Source organism: Archocentrus centrarchus, chromosome 21, assembly GCF_007364275.1.
Source record: "Archocentrus centrarchus isolate MPI-CPG fArcCen1 chromosome 21, fArcCen1, whole genome shotgun sequence".
In the NCBI taxonomy this organism is placed as follows: domain Eukaryota; kingdom Metazoa; phylum Chordata; class Actinopteri; order Cichliformes; family Cichlidae; genus Archocentrus; species Archocentrus centrarchus.
Window position 1 is genome coordinate 22,579,643 of NC_044366.1, and position 27,598 is coordinate 22,607,240.

At 40.2% G+C, this 27,598-nt stretch overlaps 2 protein-coding genes across 3 annotated transcripts; one reads left to right on the forward strand and one right to left on the reverse strand.

The window, feature by feature from the left end:
- Positions 1-1,343: 1,343 nt before the first annotated feature.
- inpp4aa (inositol polyphosphate-4-phosphatase type I Aa) lies at positions 1,344-25,751 on the reverse strand. Of its 2 annotated transcripts, none has more exons than XM_030757647.1 (24): positions 25,681-25,751; positions 15,367-15,618; positions 15,227-15,271; positions 13,672-13,790; positions 13,460-13,576; positions 13,209-13,288; positions 12,980-13,097; positions 12,740-12,830; positions 12,481-12,628; positions 11,571-11,701; positions 11,272-11,376; positions 11,053-11,161; positions 10,932-10,949; positions 10,609-10,780; positions 8,612-8,893; positions 8,267-8,414; positions 7,977-8,015; positions 7,084-7,256; positions 6,847-6,970; positions 4,924-5,191; positions 4,315-4,412; positions 4,112-4,224; positions 3,863-4,017; positions 1,344-3,758 (listed from the first exon to the last, which is right to left on the reverse strand). In XM_030757647.1, the coding sequence occupies exons 2-24, from the start codon at positions 15,464-15,466 to the stop codon at positions 3,626-3,628; spliced, it is 2,886 nt and encodes a 961-aa protein (XP_030613507.1). In that variant the 5' UTR covers positions 15,467-15,618; positions 25,681-25,751; the 3' UTR covers positions 1,344-3,625. The 2 variants fall into 2 exon arrangements, with proteins under 2 accessions (XP_030613507.1, XP_030613506.1); XM_030757646.1 differs by lacking the exon at positions 25,681-25,751 and adding an exon at positions 24,506-24,623.
- LOC115800353 (phospholipase A and acyltransferase 2-like) lies at positions 19,964-22,637 on the forward strand. The gene is made up of 4 exons (XM_030757649.1): positions 19,964-20,110; positions 21,115-21,235; positions 21,324-21,622; positions 21,878-22,637. Exons 1-4 carry the CDS (start codon positions 20,093-20,095, stop codon positions 21,959-21,961), a joined length of 522 nt encoding a protein of 173 aa, XP_030613509.1. The 5' UTR covers positions 19,964-20,092; the 3' UTR covers positions 21,962-22,637.
- Positions 25,752-27,598: the final 1,847 nt, after the last annotated feature.

A 27,598-nucleotide genomic window follows, 5' to 3' on the forward strand; every position in this document is an offset into this window, starting at 1 on the left:
AATGGCGGTTGGCAAACCAGTTTACAGCATTACCGCCACCTACTGGACTGGAATGTGGCTCAGGCGTTACAGGGTGCTTCTTCTGCTTCATTTTTATTGGCGGTAAGCAAACAACGAAACGGTGCATTATCGCCACAATAAAGTCTTCATTGCTAAAAAAGGATTTAATTTTATGTATGACTAATTGCTTTCTTGATCACCCCTTTACAAAAAAACACAACATAAAATGTGAGTCGGACGACTTGGGCCATGTTGGTCATGGTCCTGAGAAGCTGTGGCGGGGGTCCCTTATTTTCATTTGTGAAAGGTGGCAACCCTAGCCTTATTGTGCCCTTCATCTGTGTAACCAGATCAGCTAAAAGACTTTTTTGTGACTTCCTTTGCAGTCCTATCTACCTTTTCATTTCCTTTAACTCCATAATGTGCTGATACCCATAAAAAGCTGAGTGCAAGCCCCATCATACTGAAGTGTTTGCCAAAAAAACTCAAAATACCTGCTTTGTTGTTTGAATGACTGTGGCCATGTTTGACTGTTGGTCTGATGTTCTTTTTTATGAAATGTTGTGATAGTTTTGTGACGGGACTCAAACCTTCAAAAAAGTTCTGCTTTTGTCTCATCGGTCCTTAGAATATTTTCTCAAAAATCTCGGGGATCATCAAGATGTTTTTTGGCAAATGTGAGATGCGCCTTTGTGTTCTTTTTGGTCAGTAGTGGATTTCTCATTGGAACTCTCCCATGGATGCCATTTTTGTCCAGTCTCTTTCTTATTGTTGAATCATGAACTTTGACCTTAACTGAGCCAAGTGAGGTCTGCAGTTCTTTAGATGTTGTTCTGGGTTCTTTTGGGACCTCCTGGATGCGCTCTTGGAGTAATTTTGGTAGCCACTCCTGGGAAGGTTCACCACTGTTCCAAGTTTTTTCCATTTGTGGATAACGGTTCTCACCGGGGTTCACTGGAATCCCAAAGCCTTAGAAACTGCTTTGTAACCCTTTGCAGACTAATAGATCAGTGACTTTGTTTCTCAGCTGTTCTTGAGTTTCTTTAGATTGAAGAAATAATTTTTTCATGCACTGTATGCTGTACAATCATTCCAACCTGGAACAGTTTAAAGAAATAATTAAAAGCCCAAAATTATCATGACATGAGTGTATGTAAACTTCTGACCACCACTGACTAACCCATGCATGCCTTTGGACTGTAGGAGGGAGCCAGAGTATCTGGAGCGAACCCCTGCAGGCACAGGGAGGAGGCAACAGCACTAGCACCACTATGCTGCTTTTACATGTGTAGCAAAAACCATAATATTTAATTTAATTCACAGACACACCACTTTGCCACTGATAAGCCTTTATTCATTATCCAGGTTCAGTTTATACCTCTGTGGGGTGCAGGTTGCTCCCAAGCAACCCATTCATTCTGTGTGCATGTACAACTAATCAGAACAAAGTCATAACTTACTCGAGAACAAAGGATGAAACTATAACAGCATTTGGCAGCACCAGCCATGTTAACAGAAATAACAGTTTCAAAATAAAATCCCTTTCTCTGCAAGTATTGCACATTATACATTTTAGCACAGAGCTGTTAAACACAAAACAAAAGAGAAGAGGTGTTGGTTAGTACAATAATGCAATATGCATTATTTCACTGAAGTCTAAAAAGCTTTATTAAGTGCTCGTTGATAGCCAAAATTGCAAATATTCCACAGATCACTGCAAAACTGCAATGATGTACATTTGCAATAGTGTCTAGCTGAAGATCTTTTCATGCAGATAAAATAGCGACTTTTTTTTTTTTAATCTAATTGCAATCATGAAGTTCTGCATAATTCATCCGAGGACTGAAAACACAAACGGCTTTAATTAATAAAAACCTAAGTTTGAAGGGCTATCAAACCACTATGGTGCTGCATATGATCCTGCAGAAATGTCCTACGTTTCCTTAGATATGTTAAGAGTTGTAGGATAATGTGGTGCCCCACTCTGAAACCCACAATTTGTCAGCCAGTTCTCCTTTTAATGCTTTTTGCGTAGCATCAAAAGAACCCTAGAAGTTAGGTAAGACATCATTTCAATATAAATGTCAGAGCAGTGTCAGATATATACTGCACTCATTAAAGATCTGTGCTTGTTGTAGAGTGATGTGGTGCAGAATATTCATGTGTTTGTAGAAAGATGTAGAGACAAGAGCCTAAAGGAAAAATAAATTAATAAGTTCTCTGATTTTAACAGCTGTCATCCTGCAGAGCAGTACAGGTCCCGAGAAATATCTCTAACAAGTTCTAAATAAACTTTATTGTCTTGCGTTTTGCCTACGGTGGATATAAAGCAGCACGAGTTAAAGTTACATGTAGGCAGCTCCAGCCGGCAGCAGTCAGCTTGTGTCCTGTCACAGCTTACTAGCTTCTGTTAGTGGGCAGCTTCTCTTTTGGTTTCATATTTGAAAAACAGCCTCACGTTATTACGTAGATCAAAAACAGTGTTCTTTTATCTTGTGTTGCCTCAAAGGGGGAAACTGGTCTTTATGTTTTCCACTGTGAAAAAATTCCACAGAAAGAACCCCTTAAACCCTAAAAAATCTTCTCAAACATGTTATTTTCCAATTTATTTTATAGTACTGTACTTTGGGCTTGGCTCAACATTTTTTAGGCTTTTGATTATAACAGACAGACTTCAGAAAAAAAACAAAACTCTTTTTGCTCCACTACCTAAAACACCACAGCAGCATCTCCACAATAGTAAACCAGCTCCATACTGTAGTAGCTTACACATTTGCTTGGCAAACGTGGTTGCTGGTTGAATTCCAACTGGAGGCCCCAAATCCCCTTTGGTATTGTGTCATGAAGGACATCTGATGTAAAACTGCCAAATCAGTCATGTAGCACTCCCTTGTGATGAGGGAGTAGCTGAAAGTATTTTGTTGTGGATGTGGGTGTGTCTGAATGAAGGTGTGATGAACCTTAACAGTAAAGTGACGCTTTCACAGATTGATGAATCCAGTATTCATCCCACGTCTGAAACTGGCTTAATGCACTGGATGTGCAGATAATATACTGATGGTTTTTATTTCTTTTTGTTGATATTTTGTTTCTGCATCAAATTTGTTGACAGTAAGAAAAAAACATAGATCATCACCACTCTCATTTCTTAACTGAGAGTGTGACGGCATCAAATAACAGCTGCTCAGCTGATTACAAATAGATCTGTGTGCCACATCATTCTTCTAAAAGGTTTAAGACTTTTGCACATCTCCTTTTTAAGGAGACAAAATCGAAATGAATCCAGAGAGGCTGTGTGCTTCCTGATGCTACAACTGGTACAGTAGCAAATGCTGTCTGCACACTGGCTACAATGTAACACAGAAAGCTGACTGTGGCTGTGAAGTGTGCGTGTGTGTGTGTGTGCGTGCAAAGTGTTTGATTCTAATACTACTGAGAGGAGAGGGGAGTCTGCTATAAAACAATCTACAGTAAGCACTGGCACTTGGACATTTATTATCTTAACAGTGACTAAGCACAGAACAAAGGGCCGCTGTTCCAGTTTGTGTTGGTACTTTTCTTTGTGTAGTGCCATCATCATTATCCCCTTTCAGTCTTTTGGTTTCTGCCAAATAGAAGAGTCCACTTAGGTCTCGACCTTCCCATATGTCCCCTCTGGAGGGCGGTATTGTTTGGGAAAGGCCTTGAGCTGGAGAGCATTAAAGGCATATTTACGACATCCCACATTCTTCATGGTGTTCTCTCTCCTGCAGCCCTCACTGTGGAGAGACAGACATGACACATTTTTTCTTTTCTTTTTTTTTTGTTATTGTTGGCAAATTATTTTTTCACCCCCCCCTCAGTTTCAGGTGTAGAGACTGACCTCCGCATACAATCCAAGGCCTGATAAAAGACCTGTGGGGCTAGGGCGTGCTCCTGCTGCAGGATCTGACACTGCTCCAGGGTCACAGACATGGCTGTGCGGTCCTTGGCACTCTTACAGCTGGTGAAACGCATTCCGTTCAAGCGGCGACATACCTTTAGGATTTGGAGGAAGGGATTTAGATGAAAGAGACAGACCTTTTACATTTCAGGGGGGCTACAGTTAGAGGTCATGATAACGAGGGTCTACCTCAGCTGCTTGCCACAGGATCTCCACATTCTTGTTTTTCTTGGCGTTCACGTTCTGGCTCAGCAGTTTGAGCAGCTCGGGCACGCTGGTGGTACTGCGTGAGCGAGGGAGACCTGAGGAGACACCGGTACGAGTGGAGAGTGAAGAACAAAAAAAAAAAAAATATGCCTTTTCTTACTAATAAAGGAATAGATTTAACTCACAGTCCTCTGGAAGGACTTCTTTAAACTGGTCATAGTACGAGCTGAGGCGGGTCATGCTTTCCATGTTGATGACATCTTGCAGTGATGTGTCTCCGAATCTGTACACACGTGTGATATTAGAGTTAAACGTTTTCCTTAACACAGCACACGGGCTGTTCCTGTTTGGCCTTTCTGCACTAAATGGAGGTTCATTTACTGCACATGAAAATTTAACGCAACATCAAGGAAAAAGAGCGCATACATTTATCAACCTGGTCTTCGAATATTTAGGGACTTAAAATCTCTTCTATACTTTCTACAGTGAAACCTCATGCTAAAACACATCAAATAACATCTAAAAACAGTTTCGTTATCTGCCATATCAAATTTGGTGCTTATAACCTGTGTGGACCTACACAACACTGTTAATTAAATACATTTAGCAAACAAGCCTAACACACCCTTCTTTTGTTCCAAATTTCAGATTTAATATTTAGGTTTTAAAATATGCTTTAAAACCAAATGTTTGTTCTCTCATGCTTCACTGGCTTTTTTTTTCAAACTGCCACGGGTCTCTCTTTCTACCTTGAAGCGTTGAACCTTTCCTGTCCTCTACTCTCAGAGACTCACTTCTCAGCCAGAGTCTGCTGTTCGTTGATGCCGACGTTGAACAGGACGGGCTGCACCCGCAGCAGCATCCCGTTCTGAATCTCTCGTGGCAGCGTGTCGAACATCGCTCCAGGCATCGGGACCCTGACGTTAAAGCCGCTCCTGTTTCCCGTGATCACGGGCAGCATGTCGGGGCTGAAACCCGAAGTTGCCTGGGTGACTTTAAAGGTGACATTTCTCAGGTCCATCACGCCGATGCTCATATCCTCCAGCATGGCCAGCTCCTCACCTTTATTGGCAAAGGAATGACAAGAACAGTGAAATCACTGACTCCACCAGAGATGGCACAAATCTGGTGTGATTTCTGATTGACTTTTAATCTGAATATTAAACCATTAATTAACATGCACTCCGACTTTTCATGCTAGATCTCCCAGTGCTTACAATACTGGCTTATAAAAGCCTAAAAGGCTCTGCTGAAAATCTGAAGAGATTACAAACATTCTACTCACTAACAAAAAGGAGGAAATTAAAAACCTTTGAAAGTTTGAGGGAGGGATATCACCTAGAAAAATATGACTTTTTCAGATTCCTCCAGGTGTGCAGTTAGATACCATTAGATATGAACCAGACCTCCTTGGTGCTTACTGAAATGATTCAATTAAGGGGCGTCATCTCTAGAATTTATAAAGACTTCCTGACACAAAAGAAGTCACACCATGGGACACATTACAGGAAAATGAGAAAAAGGAGGCAATTTCTCAATATCAGATTAGAACTGGTTGAGATTATGTAAATTCCAGTGGAAATGTACCAGCTCTCATGTATAGCAAGAATTTGGATTGAAAAAAATGTTTGAGGCAATGTGGGTTTTCCACTTTATTCTCATGAAATGTAGATTTTCAAGGCAAGATGCCTGGTGAAGTATCCTGATATTTGCTTGTAAAAAAAAAAAAAGCACCAATGAGACACACAATTCAAGTGTGGATAGATATCGTGAAATATATTTAGGTTATGGAAGGGATAACATTGTCATAATCTTGGGTCTGTTGACCCAGCATTTTGATTTTGAGCCTCAGCTCCTATTTATGTTAAGTTGTTGTTTTATGTAGTTTTGCAAAGTTGGGTTTCGTTTTCCTTTTTAAAGATTCTTTTATTGTTATAGTTCCCGGTTTTTGCTGTGTTACGGTTATGTTCCTAATTTTAGTGTATTTGTTTCCTCAGGCCTCCTTAGTTTAGCTATCTGAGTTTTGTTCCTGGTTAGATGTGTCTTGTTTCTCTCAGTGTACCTGCCTATCCTTCTGTGCACACGCCCTCGTCCTTGTCGAGTCGTTGGTCTCATCCCGCTGTGTATCTTCATGTTAACACTCATGTTCAAGTCAAGGTTCTAGTGTGTGTGGTGTTTTGTTAATGTATTGTGCTCCAGCTAAAGTCCAAGTTTAGTCCCTGCCTCTGGAGTCCTGACACAGCGATTGCAAGAAATACATTTTTAGGAGGGTGACGAATTGCTGCCTAAGAATAAGGATTTTATTTTTTAGAAAATAAAATGCTATTTTAAAACTTGTCTTATGAATATTAAACATTTCTCTGGTCCATCCTATAGTGTTGGAACATGTGTTTTATTTGACATAACCTTTGAAATAATAACTTTGTGTAAATGCTACCAAATTTACAGACCAGATGCTCATATCTCTGAGATGTTGTGATTCACTGTTTTTTTTTTTTTTTTTGTCTTCTTACATTTGAACTTCATTTTAATCCTACAGGGACGGAAAATTCATCCCACTAAAAATAATGATGATGGTAGTTTCTGTGAAATTTCATGCAGATCTTGTTCAGGATCAGTGTTTGCATTAAGCATCCTTTTTGACTTTAGTGGATGATGCACACTATACATTGTGAAATCACATATTTCTATTTAAACGCATCCACAAACAAAGTTACCGTAAGTGCTGAGCAGGCCCTCGTACTGCACCAGCAGGCCGATGGTGTGCAGCTGCCTGAGGAAGCCTGAGTCACAGAGGCAGTTCCTCAGCTTTAAAATGAAGCCGCAGATCAGAGCGGTGAGCTGTAAGCAGCACAAGTCACATCATTACAATCACTGAGTAATAAGTATCCAAACCTACATGCACATGAGTTTAATATACTGTACAAGTACAGTTATAGTGGTTAGTGGCAGACCGTCTGGCAGAAGACGACATCGCGCCGGTACTGCATGGTGAGGCTCATGGCGATGGTGGGGGCGCTGTCCTGCATCAGCAGAAACACCATGGCTTTCTTGGCTTTGTCGCTCATCAGAGACACACAATCTGTCAGCGTGGTGAGGAGAGGATATAGCGCTTCGCTCCACTCTCCTGCAGGGGTTTGGGAGGACATCACCAACAGAAACAGAGCATTTTAAAGACAGAAGGACTGAAAACACCTGAAAAATGTGATGTGTGCCTTTTTTTTGCTTTCTTTTAAATCTATTTGCAAGAAAATATCTGAAATTTGGAGCGGTTTGTATGCAAATGATAACAACTAAATATGCATCAATCAAACATCAGCAAAAAAAGTGAGAGATCTCTTTTGGTTTTATCAGATGTTGGATGGAGTAGCTAGAGCTCTTACTGGTTTTTGCAGACAGTATCACCTCACCCCTGTCCTGGATCTCTCCACTGGCTCGTTGAAGACTTTAGAATTGAATTTAAGGCTTTACTGGTCACTTTTAAAAGTGGTCTGGGTCTGGCCCCAGGCTGCATAGCAGAAACGTTAACCCTATATTTAGCCAGTTAGCAGCCTCAGATCCTGCAGCCCTCTAGGCTGCTTCAAAGTCAAGATTGAAATCTAAAGGTGACAGTGCTTTTGCCTTCAGGGCCCCTCGGCTTTGGCTCTACCTTTTGAGGAGGTAAGGATAAGGATTCTTTTAGATTTGCTTTTAAGCAATGATTTTATATGTGACGTCTTTTTTTCCATTTGCTTAACATCTTTCAATCATGTGGTTATTATCTATGCTACCTATTTTTAATCATCGTGTGTCACACTGTGATACTCTTTCAAGCACCTACTGTTTGTAAAGGAAACACTGATCTTACCTGGGGACGACTTTTCAACCTCTGGGCTGCTATCTGCAACTGAGAGAACATAAAGGCTGTTTAGATTTCCACTTCTACTTGTATCTTAAAATTATATTTCAGCAGTTAACCAATAGACATGATCAACAGAGCTGAAACAGCATGCCAGAGTCTGCTTCAGGATCATAATCAGACACTGCAGACGCTTTCTGTGCTCCAGAATGTTTTTACCTGTACCCTTGTTCATATTAGATGGAGTGAGATCACTACATGAATTCATATAGAAATAATCTCCTCCTCTGTGCATTTACCTTTCTTAGCGCTGCCTGGCTCTTCATTGGCCAGCAGGAAGACGTCCTCGGAGCTGCTGTCACTCTGGAGTTTGTCTCGCTGCAGCAGCCTGTCCACTCTCTGGATCACACACTCCAGGCTTTTATCCACGTTTAGCCAAATCTTCTCCTGCACACACAAACAACACATAATGAAAATGAACACACAGACACACACATTTTTATACATATACATATATATATATATATATATATATATATATATATATATATATATATATATATATATATAAATAAAATATAATATAATATAATATATGTATTTTTTTTTTTTTAATAAAATCAACCGAAAGACTCTTCTCTTACCCATTCCTCTTCATGCAAATCTGCCTGCATGGAAGCGCGCTTGTTTTTAGCCCCTTCGCTGCCCTCCAGAGGAACTGTGTGGCGAGAGGGTGAGGTGGCGGCACGGGACGGGGAGGTAGGGTGACGAGAGGGAGAGCGAGATGGCGAGCGAGACGAGGGCGAGAGGGAGGAGGAGGAAGGCGATGGGGTGTTTTGCTGAGAGAACTCTGGGCGGGCAGCTGCCAGAGCGATGATGGCTGTGGACAGCAGCTTGGAGTCGCACACGGTCACCAGCTGACGGGTCTGCAGGAGGAGAGCAGCAGGACACACAGAGATGTTTAAGTTATACTGAGAAGTTTTATACTACAGAAATGACATGAAGGCATGTTAGCAGTAACTTGCCAAAATTATCCTTACTGGTCATGAACCAGGACACTGAGGGGAAATTAGACATTAGGTGATGTGGGTGGTTTTTGAAACATGAAGGCCAAAAGCCAGAAAGACTTATCTGTTTTTATCATCATGCATTATGATATAGATTAAAACATATTGTCAACCACTCCAACTACCTAACATTAAATTTAATTTAATGGCTCTAAAAAGGCAATAAAGCGAAACTGAATTATTTATTAATCCTGGTCCGTCAGTTTGTAAGAATCAGAGGTTGTCTGGCAGTCACAGCGATGTCAGTATCATCATGATCTACACTGGTATGTTATGATCTGAAATATTATTCATTTCTCTTTAGTTTTATTTCTCAGACTTAATGCTTTTTCATTTCTCTGTGTCCTCTCCACTGTTTATTTGTGTTTCTTTAGTAACTTCCTGTTTTATTTTGGAGTTTGTTTACTTGTTTGGTTGTCTGTTTTCACTTCCTGTCTAAGTTCTTTTCTTGCCTGCATTCCTCCCTGATTGTGTTATTGCTTTACTCTGCTTGGTGTGTATTTAGTCCGCGTCCTTTCCCTCAGTCTTTGTTAGTCTGTCAGGTTTTCAAACTCCTTTCCTACATTGTCCTTAGTTTCTATAATAACCTTTTCTGGACTTTAAAAATGATTCCTAGTGGGATTTTTTTTGGATTTTCTTGCCATTTTTTGTCTCTCTCTGGTTTCCTTAAAGTTAATTTTTATATTTGGAGCCTGTCTGCCAGTTGAGTATCCTGCCTTTTCCTTAAAATGTACAGTAGAAGTATTAATTCTCATCCAAAAAAGAGAACATATTGTTTTACTATACTTGTTTACCAGAATTCACTTTAAAAACATTTAATTTTGCTGACCATTTCTATTATGTCAATAAGAGTTGAGACATAAAGGCGAGAGATTTAAAAATCAAAACAATGTGGAAAGCGAGTATGAGGATCCTTTGTTGCCTTTGTTAAGCCACTTAACACTGACCTATGAGTCATTCAAGTATAAACACCTAACTCAAGGGATGAACTGATGTTGTGTCTACACATAAAAATTTAACAAAGAACCAGTTTGAAATGGTGTCTTTAGGCACTTTGTTACTAGCACCTTGTCACAGAAACACAATTTATTTTAATTTCTTTAGTTGAATCTATGAAAAAATGGCAAAGAGAGCACAGTTTAAATCACCACCTGGATTGATAATAACTTCATTTTTCAGCATGACAATGATCCCAAACACACTGCCAATGCACTAAAAACACACCTGGATAGAAAAACACACAATGGAACACTATCAGTCATTGATTCACCTCCCCAGAGCCCGGACCTCAACATTACTGAAGCAGTGTGGGATCATGTTGACAGAGAACAGAACAAAAGGCCAAAATATCCAAAGAAGAGCTTTGAATGTCCTTCAAGAAGCCTGGAGAACTATTCCTGAACACTGCTTAAAGAAATGACAAGAAAGCTGCCTCAGAGAGCTCAGGCTGTGCTGAAGAATAAAGGTGTTCACACCAAAGACTCAATTTGAAGGTCGTTAGAATTGTACAAACTGTTTTGCCTTATATATTCGTATAAATGAACATATTAAAGATCCCTGCAGTTCAGTCTTACCTTCTCTGTTAGGATGGCCAGAGTTCTCTCCAAAGCATTGGCTGAGCGTTCCTTGGCAGCTCGGGACAGACGTTCGGTGTAGTAACACACTTGTGTCTTTAGAGTGTTAATTTGACCGATCAGCTCCTTTGCTTTTACAACATCCTGAGGCTGGTATGCCATTCCTTTAGAGCTAGAGCCAGCAGAGCATCAGGTGTGCATTGATGTGCATGTGAAAGACAAAAAAAAAAGAGAGTTAATAGAGAAACGAGTGCGGTGTGGTTTGCACACTTTAAATTACAAGACAATGCAGCAAACTGGCAATAAAATATACACAACCATACCTGTCCTCTCCATGGGTTCTGATCGAATGCAACAAAAAGATAACAAAAAAGGTTCGTTATAAACTTCAAATCAAACACAACCATGAAATTCATCTCACAAGCTCTGCTTCAAACAACTCACTGTTTCCTGGCTTCTTCCAGCTTGTGCACCAGTTTTCGGAGGCCGCAGCCTTTAAAGCCTTGATGATGTGCTGCAGGCGCACCGATAGTCACTACATCATATGTCCAGTCTGATTAAAGGTCAGAGAAAAATAAATAAAGAAGGGAGGGAATCCATGAAAAACAGTTGTATTAAAAGTCATAGAAGACATGCATTAAATATTTGCACACAAATTCGTACCGTAACCAGACTCTCCCTGTACTCTCATCCTCTGGATATGCAGGTTAGTGGGAATGAACTCCAACTTCCTCTCAGCCTTCAAGGTGCTAGACTTAAATGAAGGACCTGCGAGGCAGCAGAAAGGAGAGAATGAGGTTATCTGTAACTCTGTATAAGGAAGGCAGAGATAGATGTTGTTGACTTCATGACATCAGGAACCATCCCCAAACTTAAAATGTTTTTGGACATATTGTGCAACACAGATTTTGACACTTAAAATCAATTTAATGCCCCTTTACAGTGTATATTATGGAACTAACCCTTATATTCATGCAGGTCACTTATGGTCTCCTGGTAGGTGAGGATGATGGTCTGGTACTGAGTAATGATCTGCCTCCTGAGGTTCTCCCAGCATGGAGACAGCTCACCCAGTTCTTCCAGCTCGCACACCCTGCGAATCACACACACGCAGTAACAATCAGGGCATCCAGCTGAGGCAGGGAGAAGCTCACAGTGTGCGTTTTGTGGTGCTCATTCAGTTAAAATTTGAATGAGCAAATGAACATAACAGTTAAGGAGTTCAAACTCATTAAATTACAGACATTAAAACCAACCATTAGAACAGCGCCTGCAGTTGGAGACATGATGTCTTTCTAAATTGTTTTCTCAAATCTGTGCTTTTTTTGGGGGGGGGGGGGGTGTTAAGCAGTTTTCTATCTTCAGGCAGTTTAAAAGTATTTAATGAAAACAATCTGTGAGCTTGTGATTACTCACAAGTGGCATAATAGCATCTCATGATGGGGGAAAAAGGCTGTAAAAATTTTACACTGAGTCTAGACCAGTTTCATCAAATCAACAAAAACATGGTGTTACTGTAATGAGAATGCAAAGTTAAAGCAGTGGAGATGTATGGTAAAAGATTTACACCTATTAGTAATGTTGATGGCATACCAAGCAAACATGCTAGCTTAAGCTGATAACTTAACACTCCATCCTCTTGGCCAAATATGGTCACTAATGGCTTCAAAAAGCCACGCTGGTACCTGGCTTAAAGCTAAACCAGAGGCTTCAGAATCCAGGAACCAGTGGCTGACAATATGGCACTACGTCCATCTTTTATATACAGTCTATGGTCACAAGTAGAGATGGCTTTCTTAAAAGGTTCACATGTGTTAAATGTTGGGAACCACCACGCCGCTCCAAGAAATAAAGACATCTTTCAGATGATACCTGACAGCGTCCTCCTCCAGCAACAGTTTGACATACTGTCGAGGAATATGCAGGGAGAGCGCGCTCTCTGCCATCTGCTCCAGGATCCGCAGGTGGTTACCGTCCGTAGTGGGGAAACGGTACGTCCGTGACATGACGCCGCCGAACACTAAAACAAACATTGATGTTATGAAAACAAACTAGATGTTATTTGTTATTAAACTCACCCATAGGTCAGAGTAACAACAGCTGGCCACAGTTCACATAGGAGTACACTCACCAGCCTTTAGCAGCGGATCTTTGCACAAAGACGAAGACTTGGATTTGATGCCCATGGATTCAGTTAGGCTTTCATCAACAGGGAGAACCATCTGATACACACATAAACAATAATGTTTGCATACAGAAATCCTTCTGACCTTCACATGTCCAACAAAGTCAGAAAAAACATGATGTTATATATAGTTTACAAATATTATTATTTTTTTAAATTAATTAAGTCCTTTTGGTGAATTCCTACCCTTCCATTAACAGTATCCCCCCTCTGTAATCTTGCGACTGGAGCTCTCTGCTCACGTTTCTCCTCGATCTGCCAGGCAATGACAGTGATGTTGCCCACACGCTCGTTCTCCGCTGACCTGACATATCAAGTGATCATCAAGTCAGAGCAGCATCCTCAAACCCAAACGTGGCCTGCAGCTGATATCATTTTATTGAAAAGTTACATTTGTGCTCTGCCTGCCTGTTACCTGAGAGTCAGGTGCAGTCTGTGGTGTTTGTCCTGCAGCAGCTCCTTCACAGAGAACATGGCAGAACCAAGCATGTACATCTGTCATATAAAAGCACACAACCCAAAAGGATTTAGAGGATTTCACCCAGATATTAGTAGACTATAAAGGATTTGGTAATTAAGAGTATTATTTACTTTCCAACAGGAAATCTAAAGACAGCATTGATTCAGCAAGAAAATATTCTTATGTTGGGGGAGGGGGGGGGTTACCGTGCCCTGTGAGCGGTCCTTTACATCATACACAGAAAGCTTGACCTGCGTCTGCTGAGTGATCAGGGAGTCCTGAAAGAATGCTATGCTGCTCAGGAAGATGGGGTTACTGGTGCCCTGAAGAAGGAGAAGGGCAGTGAGAGGGTGGGAGAAAGGGGAGTGTAAGCATCCAACTGCAGGGAGGAAGTGCCAGTGAGGTAGCAGCAGCATACCTCTATGATTTCAGTCTGAGCGTGTTTGGTCCAGAAGGCCTGGGGTGGAGTGGTGCAGCTGACGGCCACAAAGCTGGTTGGCTTACGGTCCAGTGCAGGAGTCACCAGCTCACTGCAGGCTGCAGGGACATTTAAACACAGGAGATTACAAACTGGGGGATTTAATAGTGGGATGGTCCGTAATCCCTAGCAATGGGAGGAATTAAGAATTAAGTTACAGTATTTCTGAGTAGTTAGTACTTGATAAGCAGCAGTTGTTGAGTAATTCTATGGTGGATAAAGAGCCAGTCATTGGATGCTTCTGTGTCTCTCTCAACTGAATAAGAATAAAAAAAAAAACAAAAAAACCAGAGCATCACTGCCCTGTCACCATTTTTTAAAGTAGAATGTAGCAACTTTTTAGTCAGAGTTAGTGGAACAGTTATAACTAAACTACTGACATATTTCCTTATAAAGGTGTCAGGCTAGAATACATGTATTTTACAAAGTCATGTTTCTGGCTTCATTTCTCTCAATTTTTGCTTTCTTACTGCTTCTTAGGGAAATATCAGGCTCTGTTCACTATCTAGCTCATTATTTATCTGTTGGGCAGGAAGCATACAGCAGGATTATCAGCATTCATTGAAAACCTGGCTACAGCCCAGCTAAACATCAGAGTAGGGTGCAAAGAAACCAAAGCTGTCATGATATTTGTTGAAATAGTTTTTTTGGGGATAGAGATCCTTATTCAAGTCGTTCTCTCCTTGGTTGTTATTATTGTTCACAGCAACTTTCATATATGGCAAACCTTTGGTTCATAGTTCCAGTGTGTATCAGGCTTATTTTTATTCTCACAGTATTTCCTGTCACATCATGTTGTGTCAACTCGCCTGTATTAAGTTCATTCATGTGTCTGCATTTCTCAGTTTAGTTGCAGTTCTCATGCTTGTGTTTAGTCTTTCTTCTCCTCCCGGCTCATTGTCTTTGATTATCTTCACCTGCGTTTTGTTATCTGGCTGCAGTGTCTCCCTGCCTGTTTATGAAGTGTGGGTTTCGGTTTTCTCTGCATCTTGTGGACTTTGTAATTCTGGACTCTGAAATCGGCCTAAATAAAGGTTTTCCTTTTGTTTACATCTGCCTGAATATGAGTCTGCAACCGGGTCCTCATCTTATGACAAAAGCATTGAGAGGATGTAAAATATGCTAAAATGCTGCACAGAGGTGAGATGATGTGCATCATTCTGGACAAGCAGCACCTTATTCCTATGTGGTAGTGATTGATTAGTACAGCTTTAAAGGATGAGGCATGTCATATGGCAAAAACACAGAGTGTACACACCCAAAGAACACCTTCAAGAAGAGTTAACTTGTTGTGGACTTGCAGACATATGATAGATAAGTGAGTTTTTAGTGTATAGAGTGATTAGTAACTCAAAGTAAACATTTTAAACACATATAATGCAACACAGTACCCCTGTTCATCATAAAAATGAAGGGGCATATTACCCAGTGCAGTACTGTGGTTCATTAATGAGGAGTAAAGCAATGTGCAGAAGTACAAAACTCCTGAACTTACCCACGCTGAACTCCAGCACTGGCTCATCTGGGTCCTGACTGCTTCCTGTGGGAAAGAGAGAGAAAGAGGGATGAGGAGAAGCGCCTTGAAATGTTATCATCAATGAAGCAAGGTTACCATAGTAGCTGTTACTTGGTTACCTGAGAGAGCCAACCCCATCATCTCAGACGAGAGATCAAACGTGTTGGCCCGGTAGACCGACCATGGCCGATGGCGGGGGCTGCGCTCCTTCCCAGACATGGCGGATTCACGTCAGGTGTGAGGATTTTGTTTTTGAGTAAAAATAAGAGCAGAACGACGTCGAGCGCAAAGACAAAAGTTGCACGTAAAGTCTTCGTTTCAGATGTGTGTCTGTGTCGATCTGAGCGGTCACACTCCTGTCACTGCAGAACCTGCAACGAAGACACAAGGCTGAATCAGACCGAACATCTTCAGCTCTTTCATATTGATATCAAACCCATCATCACAACAGCAGCTGAGCTCAGAAAAATATGAATATGCGTGTAGTTAGTCACTTAAAGGATGCCGTTTGCAGCACACATGCTCAGCATCCTGTTACACTCGTCTTTTCACAAGGTTAAAGGATGAATAACTAATATTAGCCAGATTATTTTTCCACAGATGCTCCATTCTGAGATGAACAGCACTGTGGAGGTTTTGTTGTCACTCCAATTATTTTCTTCCCATGTTAATGTGCTAATATAGGCAGTGAGAACGTTTTCTGGGAGGAAAAAGTGACACTTCACACAGCTGTAGAATATAAAAAAAAGCACCGCAGCACACTGACTCTACATTCTCAGATACCTGATGCTACACTCCACAACCAGTTAATTTCATACCTTTTTATAATTCAGTGCAAATAACTCTGAGTATCTAATTCAGGTTTTCTATGTCTAAGCAGTGCCAGTACTCATGAGTAAACGGACATTAATGGTGTCATTTCACAAAGAAAGGCCAAATTTAATTTTATAATGTTTATTTTTAGGCATAATTTGACATGTTGATTTGATGGGAGTTCATCAGAAACAAAGGTGCTCATCATCTGTGGACCGATGCTCAGGATTCAGACAACATGTTGACGAAGGAACAAAAAACAAGACGAAGAAGAAGAAATCAGTATGACTCATCCTCTACACTCTATGTTGACAAAATATGGGCATTGGCTTGCTTGTAGATGGGACATACTTCTCTGAATCAAATCACATCATAGACCTTGCTGATCTATGATTTGAAGTATGATGATTCTTGCATCATATAATCAGGTTTTCATGACAACAATGCTGTTTATTTCATTCTGATAAAATCAATTTATACAACAATAATCATTTCAATGGGGCTGACAATGCAAAAGCCACAGCATGCAGGGTTTGCTCATGTTGATATCGTGCTGATGCTGCACCTGCCAAAATTATATACTACACAGAGGGAGCAGGAAACTAAAGCTATGCCAAGTGTGTCAGCACAGGAGATCTGGCTCCCATGCAACATTAAGCACCTCTTCCCTCCTCAGTCCCCTTTGACTTCATCTTCTTCCAACTAACAGAAGGAGACGAAAGATTAAAGCACTGCTGATCTAGAGCCTGTCGATCTGTTAGAGACATGGAGCTACAATTAAGGATTGTTTTCATTTAATCAGTTAATCTGGAAATCAATTAATAAAGAATTTATTGCTTTGGTTATCTGCTTTCTCCAACCACAAGTCCAAAACAATAAATACTCTATTTAAATGCTTAAAGAAATCAGTGAAACCACAAAAATGGGACAAAATTAACTCTTAAAAAAGGTCATTGTAAAGTAATTGTACGGTACTGTGCAAAAGTCTCGAGCCACTCCTTTTTTTTCTTTATATTTTGCTTCCTAGGAGTCAGACTTTCTTGTAATGTATTAAAATGGTCTTGAGCAATAGTTCTCCAGACTTTCTGAGGGTCTTTTAAAGTTATTATTTGGCACATTGTCTGCTTTTTCATGCCATCATTCAAGAATTAAAAAGGTACTCAAGTCAAGGGATGAACCAGTGTTGTGTCTACATAACAGACAACTTAGCAAAGAACCAATTTTAATTTGGATTTTTAGGCACTTTGTTACTTGCAGCCTGTTGCAAAAAAACACAATTTGCTCCCATTTTTTAAGTTGAATCTCTGAAAAATGGCAGAGAGAGCACAGTTTGACAGGCATAAAATAGCATTTTTGCACTTACAAGGTGATTCCAAAAAGCTTTTATGCAAATACTTGGCATATCTCTGCATGGTGTGCAGTTTGTCCTTAAAAGATTTGAGGAAACTGGACAAGTGGACGACAAAATAAGTGTCAGACCTAAAATAAATAAATAAATAAATATCTGCAACAGATAAACTGTATCTGAAAGTCATGTCCTAAAGAATTAGGAAAAAAAATCCAGCAAAGACCTGACACAGGGCCAGATTTTGATCCACCCTGCAATACCAGTACCATGCACACTGCACACGTTACAATAAATAACTGCACTTATTTGACATCATCATAGCAAAATACAAAGAGGGGTTGCTCGAGCCCTTTGCACAGTACTGTATAGTGTAGCGATGTCCCGTCCAGTGTAAAAGCAATTCAAGCTGTTTCTATATCTATTTTCGTCCCGTGAGCTGACACACTGCTGCTTTTTTTTCTTTGTTGGTATCAAAGCAACACATTCTTACTTCAGCAAAGACAGAGAAGAATAGATTTGAAAGCAAAAATCTTTAAATAACAATATTTCTCAGTGAGGGATGCTGTCTGGCATAACACATGGAGCAAATGTGAAACATTTAGAGTAAGAAAAAAGATTCAGCAAGTGGTCTGATGACCAGCCAGAGCTGCTTCAAATTCCCCTTAGAGGTAAATGTTAACATTTCCTGTGAGATGCCAGACTCTGTTAACCTCTTTGGTATATGTGTGCTTACACAATTATACAACTTGCCTTTGCTCAGCGTGATCACTTCCTCCTCTGCCCTCATGCAGAAACACCAGGGTTGAGCCAATGTGTTCCCATCTCTCTGTGTGTTGCTGTTTATTTGATGCTACGTTGATGAGGGGAGAACATCTGTGTGTGTGTGTGAGTGCGTGTGTGTCTCTGTCCATTCATGTGTGAAGACCTCTGCAATGGAAGTCTATTTTTACACATGAATCCTCTCTGACGTCACATGACACGTGCAGATGAAAACGCTGTCTCCCGGTGACACGCACGCAACACTAAAGATCATCTGTGCATCTCACACACATACACATTTCAGTCAGCATGATTTTCCGTGGCAGTTTAATCTGTGTCTTGGCACCTTTGTGTGAGACCTAAACAAATGACAATTACAGCACGGATGCTGTGCCTCATTAGGCCGTGTGGGAGTCATTGACAGTGGGAGCTGGCTTTTAGCACGCTGTAATCGCCACTGCCTGGGGCAATGTGGGAAGCTCTCTAGGAAGCCAATAGAGAATCTAATGCAAAGCCGCAGGGAGCAAAGGATCATCTTCATTTCATCTGTCTGATGGTCATCAGATACACGCAGTTTGCTTATGGGGAGATGAAACTATTAGGAATAGTGCTGAAATAGCCTGTCCAACTTAGCAGCTAATCATCATCAGAACTGATGAATGATAATCACTTAAGTCGACTTCCAAGCAAAAATCCAGTCTTTACATTTTCAACTGCTGGTTTGGCAAAAGAGGCTACATGAAGATGTCTCATGTTATAATGAGCAGATTTTTTCCCTATAAATTTCTGCCATTTTTACACAAAAAGGATGATCCAGGCAACTGTGAAATTGAAAAGTGAAACCGAGAAATGACTGAGAAATTTCTAAAGCCCAAGGTTATATATTTAAAGTGTTTGTTATACCCAACCGGCAGTTTAAACCCAGACATCTGTCGCATCTGAAAAGCTTCACAGAACTAAAAAAAAGGTTGAAATGTACTAAATGCACTAAAAAGCTTGTTTATAGTTGATCAGCCAATCAGCAAACTGACAGCTAGTTCAGGCCAATAGAGTTTTATAAAATTGAGACAAAAGATGGCATCATTACAACCTAAAGCCCAAGATGACTTCTAAAAAGTGTTTCTTTTATTGGACATCCTAACCCCCGAAGTTATTGGATTTATAAATATCCTAAACAATAAAGAGCCGGCATAAACAACAGATCAGTTATTTAAAGCCGTGCTTTCTTAAACAGTTGAGCTGATAAATGTTTTCTTCACCTAAAAAAAAAAATTCAGAAAATTCTAAAAAATGTGGCCCCTTAAACTGAGTTATCTTAAACCCAATGTCTTTAATGTGCAGTCCATATGAGAAATATACTTTATGACAAAATGTAACAAAGTGGGGAGCTCAATAAGTTTAACAATTTAACAATTTTAACTCAAGGTAAGAGAGTTTAGATTTGAATTGCACTGATGAACAATGAAAAACACTGAGTGTCATTTGCTTGATGGAAATAAGGTGAAAATTTCCACACAAATTCTTTGTGAATTTTAATGAAGCCATTCTCAAATAAAGTTTAGTTAGTACTGAGAACTATTTTGCCTACTGTAAAATTTTACTTACAATTTTCTACCTTACAGTGCTTACACAGAAAATGTATTCACTATTTAATTAACAGGATGGTAGAGCTAGATCAGATTATCTGTCAAAATAAACTTGATGTAATGCAGCTGAACCTGTTTCCTGGGGAGTGGAACTGGGTGGAGACTTGTCAGAAACGGCTTCTTTTATTACTTTTCTAGTTGGTCCCTGAATGTAGTAGGCAATCTGCTGTCTTTCCTTCATCTGATTCCAAAGATTATCACACATCACACCTAATAAAACAAACTGGAAGAGCTAACACAGTTCTCATTTTATCCCAAAACAACCAGGAGGAGTCAGCCATGAACTATCAGCAACAGGTAGTATCTTTCTATCTATTTATATGACTGCTTTAATTCTTTATTGCACAGATTCAACAAGGTGCTGGAAACATTTTGGTCCATATTGACATGACAGCATCACAGTTGCTGCAGATTTGTTGCACATAGGTCACTGGATCCATGCTTTCATGTTGTTTATGCCAAATGCTGACCCTACCATCTAAACGCTGTAGCAGAATTCAAGATTCACGAGACCAGAAAACATTTTTCCCAATCTTCTGTTGTCAAATTTTAGTGAGTCCGTGTGAACTGTAGCCTCATTTTCCTGTTTTTAGCTGACAGGAGCAGCACCCAGGGTGGTCTTCTGCTGCTTTAGCCCATCTGCTTCAAGGTTCGACATGCTGTCTGTTCAAAGATGCTCCTCTGCACACCTTGGGTGTCATGAGTATTTGAGCTACTGTTGCCTTTCTATTAGTTCAAATTAGTCTGAATGCTACTTTGAACCAGAGAACTGCCACTCACTGGATATTTTCTCTTTTTCGGACCCTGTAGTGAAAGAAGTGAGGAAGTGAGGGAAGAGCAGCAGTTTCTGAAATACTCAGAACAGCCTGTCTAGTAACCATGCAACCATGTTACTTCCACAATCACCTTTCTTCCTCATTCTGATGTTCACTTTGAACGTCAGCAGGTCGTCTTGACCATGTCTACATGTCTTAATGCATTGAGTGTGATTGGCTGATTAGATAATTGTGTTAACAAGCAGCTGAACGTGTGCACCTAATAAAGTGGCCAGTGAGTCTATCTACCCTATTAAAATAACACAAAAATAATATTATATTGTTGCAACAATAAATGTATTCAAATGCTAAATGACAAGAGCTGGATCAGTTTTACCTTTGACTAAAAATATGTGTCAGCCACTTGCTATAATGTAGCCGAACCTGTTATCTGACTGGATGGGGTGTGGAACTGGGTGGAGACTTTTCACTAACTGCTTCTTGTCTTATTTTTACTTACTTCTATGTGTTTTCTAATAAACACAGATTGATCATGTTGTGTCCACTGCCAAATTTGGAGATTTGATAGAATTCTCCTACCCAGTTGGATACTCGCACTGGGCAGTCTATGACGAAGATGGATACGTAATCCATTTTGCGGTCGCAGGTGAGGACAACACGAATGCTTTTCATTGCTTTCACTGAGCAGGCCAACTATAACACCAACATGACTTGCTTGTTTGTTTGTTTTTTAGATGAGAAGCAACTAATGACAACTGTACGTACTTATCTGCAAAAAATCATCCCAGTATGTGGGGATCTTCTCCTCGGCGAAACCAAGATTCGCAGAGTCCCTCTTGGTGAGGTCAATGTCCCACACGGAGCCCAGGTGTTGATTTGTAACAACCGGCATGCCTTCACACCATCAGTACCCGAGGATATGAGGCTACGCCGTGACGGCCTTCTTGATCAATCCTTTCAATATAATCTTTTCACTCTGAACTGCGAGCACTTTGCCACTTTCATACGCTACGGAAAAGCTGTATGCAACCAGGTAATGCCATCACTGCAGAAAACAAAGAACATCTCACATTACTTCTGATTATGATTGAAGTTAAGGGACTATAATGTGAGACGCAGAAGCAACTTTGTCATTTGGACTGATATTTGAACTGTACTTCATATATCAGACCATACCGGAAATTTTACACAAATTTGTGTTATATTAAGAGTAAATATTATCAGGCTATTACTATGAGTAGTAATACTATGTGTATGAGTAGTAATCATATTAATATTCTTTCTTTAGATCCCTGCAAGGCCCAAGAATGAGGAGTGCACGTCAGCATCTAAAGTCTTCAGTGACACTGTCAGTGCAAAGGAAACTTTTTAGAAGCCTTTGAAATGAGTGAAGTTTTCCATTTCCACGTTTAGGGAGCTTGCACTATGTCTGAGTTTGAGCTTTCTGAGTCACATCACTGTAAATATTCAATATTTTCTCTTTATTTGAACCTTTTTTTTTTGCTTTTTTGTTTGTCAGTTATGTAGTTTAAAGTATGTACAGCAATGTTGAAGGTGACTTGTTTTCTGCCCTTATTGATTAATCTGCAAAATGCTTAGTTGAAACCAATAAATGTTTTAGTCATGAAACTGTTTCTAATAACTCCCAGAGCCAAAAAAAATAAAAATAAAATAAATAATTTTGCTGAGCAAAACCCCCTAATGCTGAAAGCAAAGACCACCCAAAGATAATGTGACATAAAAACTGTAGATACTGTTGAGAACCAGAGATCAAGACCAATACTGATACAGATATTTGGTGATTTAAAACCTGGCATTCTGATATATTATAGTTGTTTTTTTTTTAATGTGTTATGTGTAGTTACTTATTTACTTGTTTATTCTCTGCACAAGGCTGCCAGGATCAGCTTGTCATTGTGTTTGGTGTTGCCAACAGGGAAGTTGTGTAGTGCCCTCTGGTGGACAATCTATGCAATGTCAACACTCAACATGGTGAAGGGTGTTTCTCCCATCTTTTCTTTCCTTTTAATAACTATCATAACATTGCCCTGCCAAAAAATTGAAGTAACGAACCACTAAAACATATTGGCTAACTGTAAGAATAAACTGTTAAAACTGCATACTGACCACCATAGTGGCTGTTTCTGCTGGGAGTGATGACCGCAGTGTTTAGAGTAGTTGAATTCATTCTCATTTATATATTTCTATGCTGATGTTAAATGTGTGTGCACCTTATCTTACTGTATAGCTGCTGTTGGTGCATTTAATTTTATGCATATTTTACCTGAAAGCAAGTTAAAATCAGAAAAGTGTCTAACCTGAGACAGCTTAGTGAACAGAAGGCCACTCCAAGAGCTCAAACACTCGCCAAAGCTGATGACAACAACTATTTAGTTAATTCTTCATAGCAAGAGGCTAAATCTCACCCAGCTAAATCTCATCCAGCTGTTGCCCTGAAGGTGACATCCGACCCCAATCAAACATTAAAGGCAACAAAGATGGTGAACGTGCTGCAGGGAAACATGCAAAACGGCCTGTAGTAAGAGTGCAGATATTCAGGAGCTCCTGAGTCCACTGGGATGGTCTGGAGATAAATATGTCCCAGTTTGTCAGGCTGGCAGTTCGCCCCCTGCAGATGCTGTCAGCACCGGCTGCACTGCAGTGCATCCTCAGCTTCTCCTCCTTCCTTTGTCATCAAGTCTGTGTTTTCCTATTTTTTATTTTTTTTTGGGAGCCAACTCCCTTTCCTGTGTCCCTCTGTAACCCCAGTGTCCTTCTTCATTTCCATTTATTGATTCAGATTTGGTTCAGAGCTGACCTGTGCCTCACTGCTCTCCCTTGAGTCTGGTGTACAATCAGCTACTCGGCATGGAAATGTCTGCCACAGCCATGGGCACATGAATGCACCTATAATCATGGACAACGAACTATAAATTGCTTTCTGATCAAACTGAAAAAGAGGAGAATATGCAATTTCACTCCAAACAAAAGCAGATGGCAGCAGAAAGCAGAAAAAATAAGAAGCCTATAAAGGTCTTCTTTGAAGAACTGAGAATTAGAAAAGAAGCTTGGTTATATGTTATGTTTCAAGCAAACAGACTCTCAGGAGTATAATTCATGACTTTCCTCAACACACTCTGCAGATAGTGGCAAATATGATTAGTTTAATCAAAAACACTCTTAAACACACATGAGCACAAGACAAAGAGGGCAGACAGAATTGAATCCCCAAAGAACCCAGTTCCTGCTCTGTTATGAAAAGAATGGTTCAAGAGATCAAATTTAATCCTTTTCGCGCCTGTTGGGAACATCAAAGAGAACTGTGGCTTCATAAAGCAGTAAATATTATACTGGATGAAACCAGTGCATATAAAAAAACAACATAAAACACACTCCTTATAATCCCACATCAACATTCTCTTCTATAAACCTGCATAAAACTGGGTGTTATTCTGTCCGTTCAGCAGGCAGCCTGTGTGGAAATAAACAGCAGGCCAAAGCTTCCCACTACAAATCTATTTATGGAAGCTTTCGCCAAATGATAGGCCTATTGCCACCACACTCTAGGTGTGGATATATGCCCATTCATCGACACTACCAAATAATAACAAACATTGCGTCATAATGTCTGATGCTCATTGAGGGAGGCAGCTGTGCGTTGCTGGAGGATGTGACCCACACTTCGCTCAGAACCGTTTTAAAACAGGCAGTAATTATTAGTAGTATTAATAATAATTATGAAAATAAACCCAAAACAGCTACACAGTCCTTCGCTATGGCTGTAAAACCCGTCTCATTCTGATCCATTCTGCGAGGCGGTGCTCTCGCTTTATAACAGCTTTCCTATCTGGGAACAAACGCCCTCGACAAACCGCGAGATCGACAGGCACGAGAAACAAACACAAATATCTCATACCGTTGAGAGAAAAACGATGGTTTCTTTTCATGCTGATAAGCATCCTGGCCGCGTTGACGATGTCTGCAGTCGAGACTCGCCCTGACTCCCTCTGACACATCTGAGACGTAATACCTACAGTGAGGGCAATGCCTCCTCCGCCCACTGGGTGGCGATGTCGGCTAGGACTAAAAAAAAAAAAACAAAAAAACAAAGGACTCACGTGATGATGCTGCAGGCTGCAGGTGAGGGTGGATGACGAAAGTTAACAGAGTAAGTCACGACTTTGGGGCAATTTAGAGAAAAATAAGAGTGAGAAAGTTTTTTTTTTTTAATTTTAATTACAGGTGATTAAATGAATTCACCATCTGGCCACACCTTTCTGTGTGGAGTTTGCATGTTCTCATATAACAGTCTTCATATAGTGCAACAATTCATCTTTTAAGATCCTCAGAGAGTTCTTTGCCATGAGGTGCCATGTTGGAACTTTCAGTGACCAGTATGAGAGAGTGTGAGAGCTGTACTACAAAACTGAACACACCTGCTACTTATACACACCTGAGACCTAGTAACACTAACGAGTCACATGACATTTTGGAGGGGAAATGACAAGCAGTGCTCAATTTGGACATTTATGGATGTAGTCTCTTAGGAGTGTACTCACTTTTGTTGCCACTTTAGATATTAATGGCTGTATATTGAGTTATTTTGAGGGAAGAATAAATTTACACTGTTATATACGCTGCACACAGACTACTTTTCATTGTGTCAAAGTGTCATTTTGTCAGTGTTGTCCCATGAAAAGATATACTTAAATATCTGCAGAAATGTGAGGGGTGTACTCACTTTTGTGATACACTGTATGTGACTTTATGTCAGATAATAAGATAAGACTGAAAGTTTTACACAGGGGTCCCCATGCTCTTAGCAGGTGTGTCCAATCTAAAACCCCATGTCATTCACTCCTCTTGGGACCTCAGTAAGTTGTACTGTAACCCGGTGCTATTTGAAACATTAATTGCCTATTTTTTCTTTTTTTTTTTTGTGATACAACACTGTCTCTCTCCCTTGGTGACCCATTTGTTCTGTGTTCTATATGTTATCTAATTCCTATGTTGTGTTCATCTTTGTAAGACTATAAAACTGTTTAAAAATAAAGTTCAAAACAAATCAAAACCAAACATGCATTATCTTACCTTTATTTGAAGATGAAATCCATATGTCTATCCTGCTGCTGGGACAGCACTGCTGCAGCACTACCTCCTATCGATGCGGCACGGTACTTTCTGCCTCCCCCTGTGTATTTTCACTGTGCATTTATGACCGATCACAAAGAATAAACATGTCACACACATTCATTCAGTATATTAGACAGACTGTGGAACATCAGCATATGTAGCACATGTGTAATCAAACATGTATATTGAGATATAAAGAGAAACAACAATGGGCATGCGCCAACCACCTGCTTCATTTATTGTATGTGACACAGTGCCACCAGAGGTGAGCCACAGCACTGCACTGCCTCACCTCGCATTTCTTCTGTGTTTGAACAGCCAATGCGTAAATTCCAGGACAAGTGTCTCTCTGACTCCTCCCCTCCTGCTGCACCTGAACAACCTGTCCGACACTCCAATTAATTTCCTCATTCATAAAATAGCTGCAAAGCGATCAGAGAAGTGAATTCATCTGCAGATGTTTATGTTTCTACAAGCACTGAAATCCCAGTTAGATGTTAGTTTCTCCCATTCAGCCACAATGGTCCTGGACCTGGTGCATAGTGAAAACTGAACTAAATGGATTTAAAGTGACTTAAATCAACATTTTGCAAGTTATGGTGTCTGAAATTCAGAGAATGTATTTCAACATATTTTCCATTGAAAATCACCTAAATCGGTGATCACAGGCTCTATCCACGGGTTTCTGGAAGAGCATACGTAGGCTGCCATGACTGACTGCTACTTCCGCTGTACGGTTTAATACTTCCGGTTACCCAAAGTCAGAGCCAGAGTTAATGACAAAATTTGGTTACTTTGTGCTGTAACTGGCAGCTTTATTAGTTGGAACATGAGCTCGGATTCAACTTGTGCTGTTGTCGGTTGTCACTACATCAGTCTATATATTTGTTCAAATTAATTTATTCTGTAAATTTGTTCTTTTTCCCCCAAATTATACTACCCAGTTGCACATCCTATTACTGTATTTTTTCCTTATGTTTTAAGTTTTCCTTTAATGTTCCTTTAATGTTTAATGTCGCTTTCCCCTCCAATTAAGAGGAGTTAGCGAAATGTCAAAAAAGTAACTTAAAGGGCCAAATTGTCATGTTTTTGACATCAAATCGCAGACCGAAAGTAGGGGGCGTGGCCGGATGCGGCCCGCGGATCACAAGTTTGAGACCCCTGCACTACAGTATACAGCCTACACAAAGCTTAAACAATTAAATGTGAAATTAGGATTTAGCTTCATCTGATGGAGATTCAAGTTGCGTAAATGACATCAGACATTATTTAAAAAATGATATATTTTATAGAAAACGTTTATTCTGTCTATGATGATGACAGAGTGGGTCAGGCTGATTTAAATCACTTGCCATGCTCCACACTGACACATGCGATCCTCCACCCATCCCATTAAAATGGAGGCTCCGCTCTTTACTTACCCATTTCCATGGTGAATCCTGGTGTTGGCGCTCCATTGATGATGGCTTTTTTTTCTTACTCACGCATGCGCTAACGCAATGTGAAAATACTCAGAGTTGATTGAACCAACCCTGATCAGCTGTTCCGGAACAGGAAATTCAGAGTTGCTGATCTCAGAGTTGGTCAACTCAGAGTATGTTGAACATGCTTTCTGGAATAGGCCTCAGGTTTCAGCTAGTTTGTTTATCGGACAGGAATTACACAACACAATAGAGTAAGGAGTCAAATATTAAATTTAATTAGCCTGTCTACACAGATTACAGATCGACCGGGACCAGACAGCTAACCATGACTAAGCTAATACGTAAGCAGGATCAGTTCACAAAGTCTGATTCCTTTCTAAGCCAGTCCAGAGCTCATATACTCAGAGCTCTTCAGCCCTGTTACATCATATCAATGCAAAATATGTGTGAGA

Excerpts from the sequence above, each read along its gene's own strand:
- inpp4aa (XM_030757647.1), bottom strand. The coding sequence starts at position 15,466 with ATGTCTGGGAAGGAGCGCAGCCCCCGCCATCGGCCATGGTCGGTCTAC. Across the intron at positions 13,577-13,671 it reads CTCAGACTGAAATCATAGAG|GGCACCAGTAACCCCATCTT; the intron begins GTATGCTGCTGC and ends CTCCTTCTTCAG. Across the intron at positions 8,016-8,266 it reads GCCAGGCAGCGCTAAGAAAG|TTGCAGATAGCAGCCCAGAG; the intron begins GTAAATGCACAG and ends ATGTTCTCTCAG.
- LOC115800353 (XM_030757649.1), top strand. Across the intron at positions 21,236-21,323 it reads AATCCATTTTGCGGTCGCAG|ATGAGAAGCAACTAATGACA; the intron begins GTGAGGACAACA and ends TTTGTTTTTTAG. Across the intron at positions 21,623-21,877 it reads GAAAAGCTGTATGCAACCAG|ATCCCTGCAAGGCCCAAGAA; the intron begins GTAATGCCATCA and ends TTCTTTCTTTAG.